Source organism: Pseudophryne corroboree, chromosome 11 (genome assembly GCF_028390025.1).
Source record: "Pseudophryne corroboree isolate aPseCor3 chromosome 11, aPseCor3.hap2, whole genome shotgun sequence".
NCBI classification, from domain to species: Eukaryota; Metazoa; Chordata; class Amphibia; order Anura; family Myobatrachidae; genus Pseudophryne; species Pseudophryne corroboree.
Window position 1 is genome coordinate 66,867,032 of NC_086454.1, and position 17,155 is coordinate 66,884,186.

General features: G+C 47.3%; 1 protein-coding gene across 1 annotated transcript; it reads left to right on the forward strand.

Moving 5' to 3' along the window:
• The first annotated feature begins 1,308 nt into the window (after positions 1-1,308).
• Positions 1,309-13,796, forward strand: TMEM138 (transmembrane protein 138). Its single transcript, XM_063944384.1, has 5 exons — positions 1,309-1,478; positions 8,888-9,032; positions 10,714-10,885; positions 11,970-12,045; positions 13,192-13,796. The coding sequence occupies exons 2-5, from the start codon at positions 8,905-8,907 to the stop codon at positions 13,302-13,304; spliced, it is 489 nt and encodes a 162-aa protein (XP_063800454.1). The 5' UTR covers positions 1,309-1,478; positions 8,888-8,904; the 3' UTR covers positions 13,305-13,796.
• Positions 13,797-17,155: the final 3,359 nt, after the last annotated feature.

A 17,155-nucleotide genomic window follows, 5' to 3' on the forward strand; every position in this document is an offset into this window, starting at 1 on the left:
TTTTGATTATGTGCATACGTACTCTGTAATTGGGCGCTGCGGAACCCTTGTGGCGCCATATAAATAAAGGATAATAATAATAATAATAATATGCGCCAAGGGATTTCCAATATTAAATATCAATGTTCTTCCATTCTTATGATAAAGAATTAACTGTACAACTTGACGGCTTCCCTGCATTTATATAGATAGTTGCCCAAAGGATAAATGAAAAAAAAAGACAGACTAGATGGGCCAAGAAGTTCTTATCTACAGTACCGTCAAATGCTATGTTTCTGTCTAACGGTGGCGCTGATACAGGTGGAGGCCAGCTGGACAGATAAACCGGGAATCCACTATACCAATTATCATTGTAGTAGTCTCTAACATTCACTTCTGTATACATTCAGGACACGGATAACCAAACACAAGCCTTTTTTTCTTTCTTTCTTTTTGGGGGGGTGGGGGGATTGTTTTTCTTTGGGACAAATGACTGCTTTGCCCCGTTGACGCAAATCCTAGTTTTGGCCCTGTCCTTAGGTTCAGTTGTGTGGTGATGGATCCGCTTTCGTTTGTCCATATATTTTATGTTCGGATGCACATGCTCTGGTTTTATCTATTATTGCCCATAAATAATTTCAGTTGGTTCTGGACCACCAACCCAGGGCACCTCTGCATGTGCCCCCAAGGCAACCCAGGGTGCTGGGCAGCAATGGGGTAGGGGGGGCTTGGGTGCTAATTACACCGCCACTTCCAAACAGCATGAATAGTATTATTTATACAGTATCACAGAGTTGGAGGACTACAACGGGTTCAGGATCTGCCAGACATGTCACTCAGACCCAAAATAAAGAAAATCCCCTGAAAAACCCTCATCATTTCCCATGTAATAGGTTTTGATAGAAATTTCAGAGTTCTCAGCTAAATTTAAAGCGGAATTGTTATAAGGATATTTATTATTCAGCCTTAAAACTGATTGCCGCTATAAATTTACGCGCAGAGCTCTGAAATTCCTCAGCTTCCCTCATATTGGAACATTTTACATGACCCCAAAGTCTGCTCACAAGAATGCAGCAACACAGAACTGGAGACCTTTCCATTCATTACTGAACATCTTATGCCACTTTTAGAGGAACTATAAATCCCAGCATGCCATGATGTGTCTATTCAACCCAGAACGACGTCCAGCATCTCTTTACATTGTATATCACCTTTTCCCATTGATGTCAAATAAAAAAAAAATTAACATTGGTTTCTTTCAATTCGTTAGTATTTAAAAGCGAGGGCGTGCCCACATCCAATATGGCCGTCACTGCCTCTGATGATGTAAGGACAAGTCCGTTCGTATTGGTAGAGAAAGTATTGTGGCTACGGACTGGATGGGTGACGATGGCTGCAGATAACGGTTGTCATGGCAGCAAGCACACCAGCAGGATTATGGCGGCGGGACAGACTGACTAGAGGCCTCCGAGGCGGCGACAACTCTCCGTAATCCTCCCGTGTGTATTATTGGTAGATGCTAAGACATCTTGTCACTCAGCCCCCTGTGCCCAACACCCTGTCGTCACTCAGCCCTCTGTGCCCTGGTGGTGCTGTGCCCAACACCCTGTCACTCAGCCCTCTGTGCCCTGGTGGCTGCTTTCCCGACACCCTGTCACATAGCCCTCTGTGCCCTGTCACTCAGCTCCCTTTGCCCTGCTGGCTGCTGTGCCAGACACCCTGTTACATAGCCCTTGTACCCTGCTGGCTGCTGTGCCCCCTCGCCTCTCTGCTTACAATGACCATCATCACCTCAGCTGTATATCATGCCCAGGCAGATGCTCTCTTCCTCCCCTCCAGCTTTTGTGCGCAGCCAGGCTCATTGCTACCAGCCTCTGCCAGCTCCAGTATATCCAATAATAACAATGCCACTGTGGTATCTCACTCTTGCCCCTTCTTTGTTATTGCTCACTCTTACCACTGTTTGTTTCTTTATCCCCTACTTTTGCTCCTGTCACTTTGGTTACACATCCCTCTTGCACGTGCTTCGTTAGCTAAGCATCACTCTTGTCCAAGGGTGGGCAATTATTTCAACTGCGGGGCCACTTAACACTTTCCAGCGAATACTCGCGAATACATTGCGTCGCATTGTACCTAAAATGTGCATACAATCCTTCGGTTTATCTCACAGATGCAGTCGAAATTGAAGGATTGTACCTGATATCTCAAAGTGTATGGGCTACATAACAGTTATCATCTTCCCTCCTGTCTATCCCCTCCCTGGACAAAATAATCAGCCCCCCCCCCCTCTCTGGACAAAATTATCAGCCCCCCTTCTCCCACTCCCTGGACCAAATAATCAGATCCCCTCCTCCCCAGACAAAGTTACCAGCTTCCCCCCTCCCCAGACAAAGTTACCAGCCTCCCTCCCTGGAAAGAACTGCCAGCCTCCCCCTAGAACCACCCCCGGCACCCCTGCCCCCTTGCCAGACAGGTCCCGCTGCCACCAGCCATCCAAGCATGTACCTTACTTAGGTGCACTTTCCCGAGCACAGAAGGTGCTGTGCCTGTGCTGCTGCATGTATTCAAACTGGCCGCTGCATGCCACCCACATCCACGCTGAGGCTCTACCTTTGGCTCCACCCCCAACAGTGCCTGAGGTCACAGGTAATCCGGCCAGCGGTACCTGATGTGACCAAGCTTCCTCAGTGGTGCCGACGGCTGGGAGGCAATGCAGTGCAATGACAAGCAGCTCAGCCAGTCGGGCCGCTTGTCATTGTACACTGATGGGAGGTAGCGGGCCGGGCAGGTTCAGTTCGAGGGCTCGCAGGCCGTACTTTGCCCACCCCTGCTCTTGTCCCTGTCTCTGTGTCTACACCTTGCTCAAACCCTGCCTCTTTGGCTATGCCTCAGTCTTGCCCCTACCTCTTTGGCTACACTTCACTCGTTCTCTTGCCCCTCTGTGGTTTTCCCTGTCTCTTTGGCTATGCCTCACTCATGCCCCTTGGTTTATGTCTCACTCTTTCTCTTGCCCCTTCCTCTATGACTATACTTCATTATTTTTCTTTCCGCTGCCTCTTTAATCACACCTCACTCTTTCCCCTATCTTTTTGGCTATGTCTCACTCTTTCTCTGGCCCCTGCCTCTTTAGATATGCCTCGCTCTTGCCCCTTCCTCTATGACTATACTTTACTCTTTTTCTTTCTGCTGCCTTTTTGATCACACCTCACTCTTTCCCCTATCTTTTTGGCTATGCTTCACTTTTTATCTTGCCCCTGCCTCTTTGGTTGTATCTCGCTCTTGCCCATGCCTTTTTGGCTATGCCTCACTCTTGCCCCTGCCTCTTGGTTACGTCTCTCTTACCCGTGCCTCTTTTGATTACACCTCCTTCTTGCCCCTTCCTCTTTTGATTATTCCTCACTTTTGCCCCTGCCTCTTTTGATCACCCATCTCATTGCCCCTGCCTCTTTTGATCACACCTCTCTTGTTCCTGCCTCTTTTGTTTACATCTCTCTCCTGCCTTTTTTAGTTGCACTGCTCTCTTGCCCCTGCCTCTTTGGCTACACCTCACTCTTGCCCCTGCCTCTTTTGGTTACGCCTCACTTTCTGCTGCGGGGTACACTGGGCTCCACAAGTCTGGACAATGTGGTGTAGAGTAGGATCTTGATCCGAGGCACCAACAGGCTCAAAACTTTGACTGTTCCCAGAATGCACAGCGACGCCTCCTATATCACCCCGCCTCCCAGCACAGGAGCTCAGTTTGTCAGTTGGTGCTGCAGTAAGCAGGCACTTAACAGAGGGGCTGCTCCAAGCAGCCCTGAGAAAAGCTACATGGGCGGCAGAGGCTATTGAAGCATGGGCCTTGGAGTTGGAAGCTGAAATCTCTGACCATGCTAGACAAAGCTTGTCATATATTGTCACAGCTTCTCGCTATATTAAAGAGGCTGCTTCTGATGCCGGTATCCTAGCAGCCAAGGCCTCTACTACGTCAGTCCTGGCTCGCAGGATATTGTGGCTGAGATCCTGGTCTGTGGATCTGGACTCTAGAAAAACCCTGTAGGTACTCCCTTTCAAGGGGGATATTCTGTTTGGGGAGGACTTAAGATAGTGGCTGACTTGGCTACTACCAAAACTGGCTGTCTGCCTAATACAGCTCCTTCTGTGTCAAAGGCACGTCCTTTCGTCCTTCAGGTAAAGCAAAAGGTCAGGCGTACCATAAGCAGGCCCGCATTTCCAAACCTGGTAAGCCGAAGCCCAAAAGAGCCTGGGCTGCCCGTCAGCCAGCAGCCAAGACCGATAAGCCGGCCGCATGACGGAGCGGGCCTCCCCCTGAGGGATCCCAGGGTGGGGGCCGGCTTCTAGGGTATACCCAGGAATGGTTGAAGACTACTTCAGATGCCTGGGTACGGGAAGTCGTCACTCGAGGTTACGCCATAGCCTTCAAAAACCGACCCCCTCATCGATTTTGCCAGACAGACGTCCCGTCGGACCAGACAAAGGCAAACACTCTGCATTCGGTGGTACAGACCCTCCCGGATACAGGATATAGTACAGGTGCCTCTTGCTCATAGGGGCCGGGGGTACTATTTTCTGCTGTTTCTAGTCCCGAAACCGAATGGGTCCTCCCGGCCCATTCTCAACCTCAAGGCACTGTACAAGTTTGTGAAGGTTTCCAAGTTCCGTATGGAAACCCTTCGCTCTATAGTTCTGGCCTTGGAACCTGGGGACTACATGGTCTCCCTGGACATACAGGATACTTACCTGCATATTCCTATAGCAGTGTCACATCAACAATACCTGAGGTTCGCTATTGGCAACCTCCATTACCAGTTTCGGGCGTTACCTTTTGGTTTAACAATGGCTCCGCGAGTCTTCACCAAAGTTATGGCGGTGATGACGGTGGTACTCCGCCGTCAAGGGGTCAGGATACTGCCGTATCTGGACGATTTGTTAATCCTGGCAAATTCCCCAGATCTTCTCCTGCGTCATCTGGATATGACGGTCCGGTTTCTACAAGCCCACGGGTGGCTCATCAACTGGAAGAAATCCTCCCTGGTCCCATCTGGGAGCGCTGTTGGACACTCACAACCAGAGGTTGTTCTTGTCTCAGGAGAAAGTCCTGAAACTTCAGGACAATTCGTTGCTTTCTTTCTCGTCCGCAAGTGTCGATACATTCGGCAATGCAGGTGCTGGGCCTCATGGTATCAGCATTCGACATGGTGGAGTATGCTCAATTCCATTCTCACCCCCTCCAGAAGCTGATTCTAGCCAAGTGGGATGGGCTGCCTCACCGGATCAGGTCTCAAATGATCTCTTTGACTCCGGAGGTCCGTCTGTCGCTGATCTGGTGGCTCCAGGACCGACAATTGTGCAGAGGCCGTCCCTTCTGGATATCCAGCTGGGTCCTGTTGACGACAGATGCCAGTCTAAGAGGTTGGGGCGCGGTGCTGGAGCAGCACTCCATGCAGGGTCGGTGGACCAAGGAGGAATCTCTCCTCTCGATCAACATTCTGGAATTGTGGGCTGTCTTCAATGCGTTGAACCTAGCCCAGCATTTGATTCAGAACCGTCCTGTTCAAGTACAGTCGGACAATGCCACCACAGTGGCTTACATAAATCATCAAGGCGGCACTCAAAGCCGTTTGGCAATGAAGGAAGCCTCACGGATTCTACGTTGGGCAGAACGCCATCTACCGGCAATATCGGCAATATTCATTCCTGGAGTCCTGAATTGGAAAGCGGACTTTCTCAGTCCTCAGGACGTGCATGCCGGCGAGTGGGGCCTCCATCCAGAAGTGCTTCAACTCCTCGTGGAAAGGTGGGGTCTTCCAGATGTGGATCTGATGGCGTCTCGACACAATCACAAGGTTCCGGTCTTCGGAGCAAGGACAAGGGATCCTCAAGCAGCATTCGTGGATGTGCTGGCAGTGCTGTGGAGGTTTCGGCTGCCGTACGTGTTCCCTCCGGTGTCACTCCTGCCCAGGGTAATTCGGAAGTTCACGCAAGAAAAAGGAAATCTGCTTCTCATAGCTCTGGCGTGGCCCAGACGGCACTGGTTCTCAGACCTGCAAGGCCTAGGGTCAGAGCGTCCACTTCTACTTCCACAATGCCCAGACCTCCTCGTTCAGAGCCCCTGTGTCTACCAGGACCTAGCCCGGCTGTCTTTGACGGCGTGGCTCTTGAAACTTCCGTCTTAAGAGCTAAGGGTTTTTCTGAAGAGGTCATTAAAACTATGTTGCGGGTTCGGAAACCGGCCTCTGCTTGGATTTACCATCGGGTCTGGCATTCCTACTTTGTTTGATGCGCATCTAACCATTATGACGCTTCCAAGTTTAGTACAGCCAAACTTTTGGCTTTTCTACAGCAGGGCCTAGAATCAGGCCTGCGTCTGGCCTCCATCAAGGTTCATATTTCTGACTTGTCGGTGTGGTTTCAGAGAAACATTGCGACTTTACCTGATGTTCATACTGTCGCTCAGGGTGTGTTGCGTATCCAACCTCCCTATGTCCCGCCTGTGGCTCCTTGGGATTAGTCGGTGGTTTTGGAGGCATTGCAGGAGCCTCCATTTGAACCTCTTGGTTCAGCTAACCTTAAGTGGCTTTCCCTTAAGGTGGTGTTCTTTCTGGCTATTCCCTCTGCTCGAAGAGTGTCGGATTTGGGTGCCTTGTCTTGTAGTTCCCCATATCTGATTTTTCACCGTGACCGGGCGGTTCTTAGGACTCGTCCTGGATATTTACCTAAGGTGGTTTCTTCGTTTTACCTTAATCAGGAGATTGTGGTTCCAGCTTTTGTCTCTCCTGATTTGTCTCCCAAAGAGCGGTCTTTGGATGTGGTACGGGCTGGCTCTCCGTTTCTATGTGAAGAGAACTGCTTCTATTCAAAAGTCTGATTCTCTCTTTGTTTTGTTTGGATTTCACAAACGTGGCTGGCCTGCTCACAAGCAGACCCTGGCCAGGTGGATTAGAATGGTGATTGCACATGCTTATGTGAAGGCTGGTCTGTCAGCTCCTGTTCACATTACGGCCCATTCTACTCGGTCTGGTGGACCTTCTTGGGCGGCCCAACGTGGTGCGACCCTTGATCAATTGTGCAAGGCGGCTACGTGGTCCTCCGGGAACACGTTCATAAGGTTCTATGCCTTCGATACTGCCGCTTCCCAGGATGCTTCCTTTGGACGCCGGGTTCTTGTGTCCGCTACAGTTCGTCCCTTCCCATAAGGAACTGCTTTAGGACATCCTCATTTTCCAGACTTGTGGAGCCCAGTGTACCCCGCAGCAGAAAACAAGTTTTATGGTAAGAACTTACCCTTGTTAAAACTCTTTCTGCGAGGTACACTGGGCTCCACAAGGCGCCCACCGTGACGCACTTAGCTTCTTTGGGTTGGTATGGCATTAGCCGCTGACACTTCTCTTGTCGTGAGAGTGTGGTGTGTATGTGGCTACTAACCGTTGTCGTCTCTTTTCCTGCTACTGCATTTGGCTGGTTAACTAAACTGAGCTCCTGTCCTGGGAGCCGGGGTGATATAGGAGGTGGCGTTGTGCATTCTGGGAACAGTCAAAGCTTTGAGCCTGTTGGTGCCTCGGATCAAGATCCTACTCTACACCCCATTGTCCAGACTTGTGGAGCCCAGTGTACCTCGCAGAAAGAGTTTTAACAAGGGTAATTTCTTACCATAAAACTTGTTTTACCATAAAACTTGTTTTTGTCCTTTCTTCTTTGGCTACACCTCACTCTTGCCCCTGCCTCTTTGGCTACACCTCACTCTTGCCCCTGCCTCTTTGGCTACACCTCACACTTGCCCCTGCCTCTTTGGCTACTCCTCACTCTTGCCCCTGCCTCTTTTGGTTACGCCTCACTCTTGCCCCTTCCCTCTTTGGCTACTCCTCACTCTTGTCCCTGCCTCTTTGGCTACACCTCACTCTTGCCCCTTCCTCTTTGGCTACACCTCACTATTGCCCCTTCCCTCTTTGGCTACATATCACTCTTGTCCCTGCCTCTTTGGCTACACCTCACTCTTGCCCCTTCCCTCTTTGGCTACACCTCACTCTTGCCCCTTCCTCTTTGGCTACACCTCACTCTTGCCCCTTCCCTCTTTGGCTACACCTCACTCTTGTCCCTGCCTCTTTGGCTACACCTCACTCTTGCCTATTTGGCTACACCTCACTCTTGCCCCTTCCTCTTTGGCTACACCTCACTCTTGCCCCTTCCCTCTTTGGCTACACCTCCTCTTGTCCCTGCCTCTTTGGCTACACCTCACTCTTGCCTATTTGGCTACACCTCACTCTTGCCCCTTCCTCTTTGGCTACACCTCACTCTTGCCCCTTACTCTTTGGCTACACCTCACTCTTGCCCCTTCCTCTTTGGCTACACCTCACTCTTGCCCCTTCCCTCTTTGGCTACACCTCACTCTTGTCCCTGCCTCTTTGGCTACACCTCACTCTTGCCTATTTGGCTACACCTCACTCTTGCCCCTTCCTCTTTGGCTACACCTCACTCTTGCCCCTTCCTCTTTGGCTACACCTCACTCTTGCCCCTTCCTCTTTGGCTACACCTCACTCTTGCCCCTTCCTCTTTGGCTACACCTCACTCTTGTCCCTGCCTCTTTGGCTACACCTCACTCTTGCCTATTTGGCTACACCTCACTCTTGCCCCTTCCTCTTTGGCTACACCTCACTCTTGCCCCTTCCTCTTTGGCTACACCTCACTCTTGCCCCTTCCTCTTTGGCTACACCTCACTCTTGCCCCTTCCTCTTTGGCTACACCTCACTCTTGCCCCTTCCTCTTTGGCTACACCTCACTCTTGCCCCTTCCTCTTTGGCTACACCTCACTCCTGCCCCTGCTTCTTTAGCTATTCCTCACTTTTCCTGTCACTTGCTTTGATTGTCTCATGTAATGAACACTACACTGTGTTTTTGTCTCCATCTGCAGGCCAGTATCAGTAGAGGATGCTGCAGCCTGGTAATTACAGCCTGGTGCTTTCTCTCCAGTTCCTGCTGCTGATATATGACTTATTTGTGAATTCCTTCTCAGAGCTGTTGCGATCAGCACCAGTGATTCAGCTAGTGCTTTTCATGTAAGTACCGCTTCTTAGCTCTTATCTAACAATATGTCAATTTCGAATAAATTCCAGGGACACCTTGTTGCATAGCAGATACATGCAAGCAGATCACACGCTATCTGACAGGTTTTTGTGTAGTAGAATTCCCATCCCTGACCATTGTTGAATTTCCAGGCATAGAATTTCAAAATATTCAATAAATATTAATGCTTAAGGCCAGAGAATAAGAATAGATACATTTGAATGCACTATATGGAAAAAGAGGAAATGCACTCTCATTTTGGTCTTCTTAAAAACTGAGACACTACCAGAGAAAAATCTTTGTAAAAAATAAAATAAAAAATAATAATATAACTGAAAATAAAGTGCAGTTGGCAACTATGTAAATGTGAGTTTTCTTTCTGAAATTTGGCTGGTGCGTTTATTACCTTGCACTTATCACTGGTTTATCACTTCCTTATGCCGTCTCCAGGCTTAATACATCTGCCCCATTATCTCCTATTAACCTATTTAATACCTCTCTGTAGGGTACAAACAAGTATGGTTGCTACAGGTCATGAGCATCTATGAAGTACAAATAAATATAAACCAATACTATTATATGGGGTTCAAAACAATTATTAATTACTAGTGCTGAGGTCACCCACCACTTGTTTTGTGGTTTGATGGCAAAGGAGTGATGATGTCAGTATGCAGAGTAGACACGATACATATTGTCTGGCTTCCAGACTCAGGCTCTGAGAATCTCAGCATGTCATGTGAAAGCAGAGGAGAGGAGGGGGAGGGTGTGACAGTGACAAAAGAGCTGAGAGGGGTGTACCAAAGCCTCTCTGCTCACAACTTCAAATGCCATGTGGTAATCACATAACTATGTAAAACGAAAATCTGAATTATCAATCGTAATGGCATTCTGAATAACAAAAGAAGGATAAAAGGCAATTACCAAACTACTTCTTGAACTGTGATACTTTCATTTATTCAAAAAAATGAATCCCAGAAACTGACCTTTCTGATTTGTTTGGCAGTCTAGGACAGTGTGACCTAACTGTCCAAAGTAAAAGATGGGTGTAGTATGGCTGACCGGCGGTCAGCTTATCGACGCCGGGATCCCAGCAGCATACCGACGCCGGGATCCCGGCGTGGAGGGGCGAGTGCAGCAAGCCCCTTGCGGGCTCGGTGGCGGCCTGCGGTCGCCACGGGTTCTATTCCCACTCTATGGGTGTCGTGGACACCCACGAGTAGAAATAGTCCCTGTTGGTCAGAATGCCGACCATCGGGATAGTGAGGGGTCGGGATGGTGGAGGAGGTCATGTGACTGACGGTCTCCCGACCGCCGGCACATGAATACCACTCGTAAAAGATATAGCCCAATATACAGTATATCTCTAAACAAATATAAGAGGTAAACACATATTTAGAGTTCCTTTTTATGAACAATTTTACTCATGTTTTATATAGTGAATGCTGTTTGGAACATGAACACACACTTTGAAAAAAAACACAGTAAGTAAGGACGTGATCTATTCAGCGTTCTCTGTTCTCCCCTACACAGAGTCACGTAGTAGACAGAGCAGTAACTCTGGATCATAGATTTTGAGTTTCTAACTGTTTGCTAATATTCTCATTTCATCTCAGAGCTTCAGATTATACTCTGTCCTCCTCCATTGTTATTCAGCAGTGTTTACTTCTGTTTCAGATTGCAGGATGTGGGCACGTTATTTGCAGCCATTGTCCTGTTCCTTATGCTGTTTAACACCTTCGTTTTCCAAGCCGGGCTCCTTGGCTTACTGTTTCATCGCTTTCAGGTCACCGTCTTTCTCTGCACTCTTCACTTGGCCCTTAGCGTGTCATTACATGTGTGGATCATGGTAAGACTATACCCCTCCGTGTGTCATTACATGTGTGGATCATAGTAAAACCATATCCCTCAGCATATCATTGCATGTGTGGATCATGGTAAAACCATATCCCTCAGCGTATCATTACATGTGTGGATCATGGTCAAACCATAGCCCTCAGTGTGTCATTACATGTGTGGATCATGGTAAAACCATATCCCTCAGCGTATCATTACATGTGTGGATCATGGTAAAACCATAGCCCTCAGCATATCATTGCATGTGTGGATCATGGTAAAACCATAGCCCTCAGTGTGTCATTATATGTGCGGAGCACGTTAAGACCATAGCCCTCAGTGTGTCATTGCATGTGTGGCGCATGTTAAGACCATAGTCCCCTGTATGTAATTACATGTGCGGATCATGGTAAGACCATAGCCCTCAGTGTGTCATTGCATGTGTGGCGCATGTTAAGACCATAGCCCCCTGTGTGTAATTACATGTGCGGATCATGGTAAGACCATAGCCCTCAGTGTGTCATTGCATGTGTGGCGCATGTTAAGACCATAGCCCCCTGTGTGTAATTACATGTGCGGATCATGGTAAGACCATAGCCCCCTGTGTGTAATTACATGTGCGGATCATGGTAAGACCATAGCCCCGTGTGTCATTACATGTGTGGAGCATGGTAAGACCATAGCCCCCTGTGTGTCATTACATGTGCGGATCATGGTAAGACCATAGCCCCCTGTGTGTTATTACATGTGCGGCGCATGGTAAGACCATAGCCCCCAGTGTGCATTACATGTGCGGATCATGGTAAGACCATAGCCCCCTGTGTGTCGTTACATGTGCGGAGCATGGTAAGACCATAGTCCCCTGTGTGTTATTACATGTGTGGATCATGATAAGACCATAGCCCCCATGTGTTATTACATGTGCAGATCATGGTAAGAACTTAGCCCCTTTGTGTTATTACATGTGCAGATCATGGTAAGACCATAGCCCCCTGTGTGTCATTACATGTGTGGACCATAGCAGATAAATCATGTCTCACTGCTGTTGTAGCTCGCCTTATCTGTAATACCTCTCTTGCATTGTTTTTGCTCCATAGAATCTACGCTGGAAAAATGGAAATGTGTTTATCTGGTCGGATGGATTGCAGGCGTTGTTTGTTCTGCAGAGAGTCGGTGAGTGTGTTTACATGTAGGTTGTGACAGCCTTTTATACCATACATCGATTGTACAGAATTAGCTTGCAGTGATGTAAGTGCTGGGAGAATATTCTCCACATCTATAGCAAGAAGTGACGTCACTGTTTTGTACCTTTTTTATTTGGATAATATGTCAGGTTAGAAGTGTTTTTATGATTGTGCTATATGCAGTAATGTAAAACAAAATTTTATGTAAATGATGTTCATCTTATAGACATTATTGCCTTTAAATGGAATCATGCACCATCTCTGTCATTCAGCTGATATAATGAGACAGGCTGCTCTTCCTGGGTGCCTACAATGCTAGCAGTATTGTAGTATCAGACAGTGGGTGTGCAGGTTTGTGTCCAGTGACCTGTGAAGGAGGGTTCTCTCCTCTGGGAACAAGGGAAGCAGTGTAAAAGCAGACAACGGGGGTCATTCAGGTGTGGTTGCACCTGTAGCATCAGCACAAAGTACCGATTTTAGGTACTATACGCATGTGCAGGACCTGTTCGCAAGCAACCTGGGATCAGGCTGTCATTAATTGACAGTCTGATGCCGTTTTGGGGATGGGGAGGGGCTGTGACGGCCTCAGTTTGCCGTTTTGGGGAAGGAAAGAGGACAGGAATCTCCGTCCTTGGACGGCGATTTCCAGGCCTCTTCGACTGGGCGGGTTGCTTGGCACCATGGGTACCTGATCCGATGCTACATACTAGGATGCAGCTCGAATCACTACTGCAGCAGGAGGCGTCTACTTGTAATAGATGCCCCCTGCTACATCACCGTACAGTGCTATCACTGCTGCTTCTAAGGGAGCAGCAGTGATAGCACCAACAACCGCACCTGAATGACCCCCAACATGAGGAAATCAGCAAAGGAGTACGGCATCATCTAATCGTGACGGTCAGGAGGCTTGGCAGTAGAGAGGAGTATATGGCTGAGAGTACATTCCAGGATAGGGGGTGGTGACCTTGTATCATATCCAGGTCTCTGATGCTCTCTCTGGTTCGGTATGTTCTGTTGCTGTCAAGTCTCCTGAGCAATCACATTACTTATTGGGATAGAATTGTGACTCTCACGTATATTAACCGGATCCTGATGAGCCTGCACCGTGTAATTCTGCTCTTCTCTATACCAACAGTGGCTGTGTTGTATTTTTACTTCTACAAAAGGACCGCTCTAAATCTGGGGGATCCCTGCTACTACCGAGACTCTCTATGGCTACGCAACGAGTTTGCACGAATACGAGGTTGAACTTTTATAACACCTAGAAAAGATTTCTCTTGATAGCGTTAACCGAGGATGAGCCTCTGGCCACAGCTATCCAGTTCTGCACAGGTATGGAGGAGAGCACAGACTTTACTGCTTTGCGGACAAGTCATGAAGTGTCTCTTCGGATCCACTCAGGTCCACGGTGACCAGAACAAACATTCCTGTTGTTGAACTGGTATTTGAACTTGCTCAGTCAACAATTTTTCCTAAGACTTTGCCTTAAAACCTTTCAAGTTCCAAAGAAGACACGTCTTTCGAATTGTTTAAAAATTCCAGTATTTTCAGATACTTATAAATTTGTAGATTATATATTTAAAACTCTTAAATGGTAAAATGTTGTTTTAAACAAGTGGAATGTGCTTGTGTTTGTTTTTATCTTTTTACATTTGTGATGAGTGCAGTGCATAGAATGTGGCTATATTTATATATATTTTTGTAAATCTTTAAGTCTGTACAAATAAACAAAAATATGATAAAATAAACTCATATTTTCTGAATTAGAGGAATAAGTGATCTGTGTACTTGATTTTAGTACGATCAGATGTGAAACACCTTTTCTATACAAACAGAACTGTACGGAGGAACTGAGTATAGGATGAGTGATCATCAAGGCATGACCTAAACACCCTGAGCCTCCTAATACCCATACTCAGACAGGTCTGGTTGCTCACCCCAGAGATGTATGGAGGCATCTGTAACTAACGTGTTTAGGCGGAATGCATATGATATGCCGGCTGTCGTTATACCGACAGCAGAATCCCGGCAGTGAGTCATCTCGCGGGCTCGCCACAGGTTCTATTCCCACTCGGTTGGTGGCTTGGAATACTGGGCGGGTGTCGGTATTCCGGTTGTAGGTATATCACCGGGTGTTGGGATTCTAGCGTCAGACTTCTGAACGCCGGGATCCCGACAGACGGTAAACTGCATCCCGTTCAGGCAGCTCCCTTAAGACGCAGCGTGGTCAGTCTACGACTGCATACATAGATCTGGTAATGGTTCCATTGATTACTCCAGTCATTTGATGTCTAAGAGATTTCAATTAGATGTTGATTGCGTTCAGTAGTCTGTTTAGCAGCTGTACACATCGCATTGCATTTCACCTCCAACTATTCTTCTTAGAGCCATTCATGCATTTTGATGCTCGGGGGCCTATTCAATTAGTTACAGGGCTTACCGTGGGCTTATTGCAGTGCCCAGAGCTATTCAGTTGCAGCCCATGGTAAGCCGGCAGGCTACACTTACAGCAGGTTTCTGCTCGCAAACAGAAATCCACAGTAACTAGGAATTTTCCGTGGTAAGTAGGACTTTTGGCCCGTTCCACAGCCGCCGCAAGCGCATTAATTCATAGCTCCAGTCACTGAACTCAGAACCTATAGGTTAACGTGCATTCACGGGAGAAAGCTTAAATTGAATAGTTCTGGGTGTTAAAGCTCAAAGCTATTTTCCCATGGTAAGCCCCGTAGCTAATTGAATATACCCCTATAAGTCCAAAACATCATTTAAGTGAACTTTATGACAAATGGTTTGCTCTGTGTAATTTTTGTAGTTGACTACAGCAGCCAGAAATGGTAAATGCTTTATGAAATATAATAAAATTCCATGGAAATGTTCATCTAAGCACATAGCACAGTATGGTGCAGAGAAGCTTTGAGACACATTAACACTCTACTAATGTTCTGTTAAAGCAGTAACAAAATCCAAGGATCAGATTCAGTTAGCAGTTGGAATCTCATGCAGGGTGTAGCTGGACACATTTGTGGTTATTATATTAGGAAAACCTTGCTTGTTTTCTGCTTGCCTTCTCTGGGATGCAAGTAAAATGAGCACTGTTTTCCTGCTCTGATATACCATGTAGTATTGGCGCTACTGCTCTAATATACCATGTAGTACTGGCGCTTAAGGTTCCAACCAGAGCTAGAGCAACAGGCTCAGCAAGGGTATGTCGGATTGAGGTGGCGCTCTCGCTGCTCTGCTACCCTGCTGCTGTTGCTACTGGCTGCTGCTACGTCTGTTACACTGTATGACAGGCATCGGGCAGTGGGAAGCGCGGCTCTCCATCTCCCTCCTCTCTCCTCCCTGCTGCAACTGGAAAGGTATATGGCAGGCAGCTTCAAGCTGATCTCCATGTAAGTACCACAGACTCCCCCCTCTCTCCTCTCCTGCGGACATATTTATAAGGGACACTACTACTGTGGGCATTGTGTGGCATTACTACGGTGGGTGTTAAGTGTAAGTGGCACTTATACTACAGTGGGCATTATGTGTAAGGTGCACTACTACTGTGGGCATTATGTGCGGCACTACTACTGTGAACATTATGTATAAGGGGCTCAACTACTGTGGACGTTATATGTAAGGGGAACTACTACTGTGGGCATTATATGTAAGGGACACTACTACTGTGGACATTATGTGTATTAGGGACACTAGTGTGGGCATTGTGTATAAGAGGCACTACTGTGTAGTGTAACGTGTATAAGAGGCACTACTTTGTAGCTTAACGTCATTAAGGGGCACTACTGTATGACAGAACATGAATAAGGGTCACTACTCTGTGTCATAATGTGAATTAGGGGCACTACTGTGTGTCATAACGTGAATAAGGTACACTACTATGTAGTGCAATATAATCAGGGGCACTGTGTGGTTTAATGTGAATAAGATTGTGCTACTGTGTGGTATAATTTGAACTGTGGTACTATTAAGGGTCCACGCCCCTTCCTTGTGAGAACACACCTCCTTTTTGGACACCTGTTGTCCCTTTATTACGTATGGGAGAGAGGGCGCAAATTTATAGATTGCAGGGGGGGCGCCAAACGCCCTAGCACTGGCCCTGGTTCCAACAAAACTACGTAGCTAATTGAATCTGCCACCTTGTGTAAGGGCCCTTAATTTGCTGAGACAATGGTGGTCATTCCGAGTTGTTCGCTCGTTATTTTTCTTTCGCAACGGAGCGATTAGTCGCTAATGCGCATGGGCAATGTCCGCAGTGCGACTGCGCCAAGTAAATTTGCTATGCAGTTAGGTATTTTACTCACGGCATTACGAGGTTTTTTCTTTGTTCTGGTGATCGTAATGTGATTGACAGGAAGTGGGTGTTTGTGGGCGGAAACTGGCCGTTTTATGGTAGTGTGCGAAAAAACGCTACCGTTTCTAGGACAAACGCGGAGTGGCTGGAGAAACGGAGGAGTGTCTGGGCGAACGCTGGGTGTGTTTGTGACGTCAAACCAGGAACGACAAGCACTGAACTGATCGCAGATGCCGAGTAAGTCTGGAGCTACTCTGAAACTGCTAAGAAGTGTCTATTCGCAATTCTGCTAATCTTTTGTTCGCAATTTTGATAAGCTAAGATTCACTCCCAGTAGGCGGCGGCTTAGCGTGTGCAAAGCTGCTAAAAGCAGCTTGCGAGCGAACAATTAGGAATGAGGGCCAATATTGGTGGGTGATGTGATCAGAAAGAATAAAAATGCAGGCCCTTCCAAAACCTATGTATTGACATCTATTAACATTTGTTACCGGAGAGAAACCTCTAAACCCCTTACTGTCTTGTGGCAACCTATCTGCGTCAGTACTGAATATTTGGCAGGAAGGAGTGTGGGGTGTAAATGCTAATGTAAATGTAAAATGTAAATGTAGTGTAAATGTAAATGGTAAATGCTTTATGAAATATAATAAAATTCCATGGAAATGTTCATCTAAGCACATAGCACAGTATGGTGCAGAGAAGCTTTGAGACACATTAACACTCTACTAATGTTCTGTTAAAGCAGTAACAAAATCCAAGGATCAGATTCAGTTAGCAGTTGGAATCTCATGCAGGGTGATCTTGGATT

Bases quoted from the DNA above. Each gene is read 5' to 3' on its own strand.
- TMEM138 (XM_063944384.1), top strand. From the start codon at position 8,905: ATGCTGCAGCCTGGTAATTACAGCCTGGTGCTTTCTCTCCAGTTCCTG. The intron at 9,033-10,713 runs GTAAGTACCGCT...CTTCTGTTTCAG, and splicing joins ATTCAGCTAGTGCTTTTCAT to ATTGCAGGATGTGGGCACGT. The intron at 10,886-11,969 runs GTAAGACTATAC...TTTGCTCCATAG, and splicing joins CATTACATGTGTGGATCATG to AATCTACGCTGGAAAAATGG.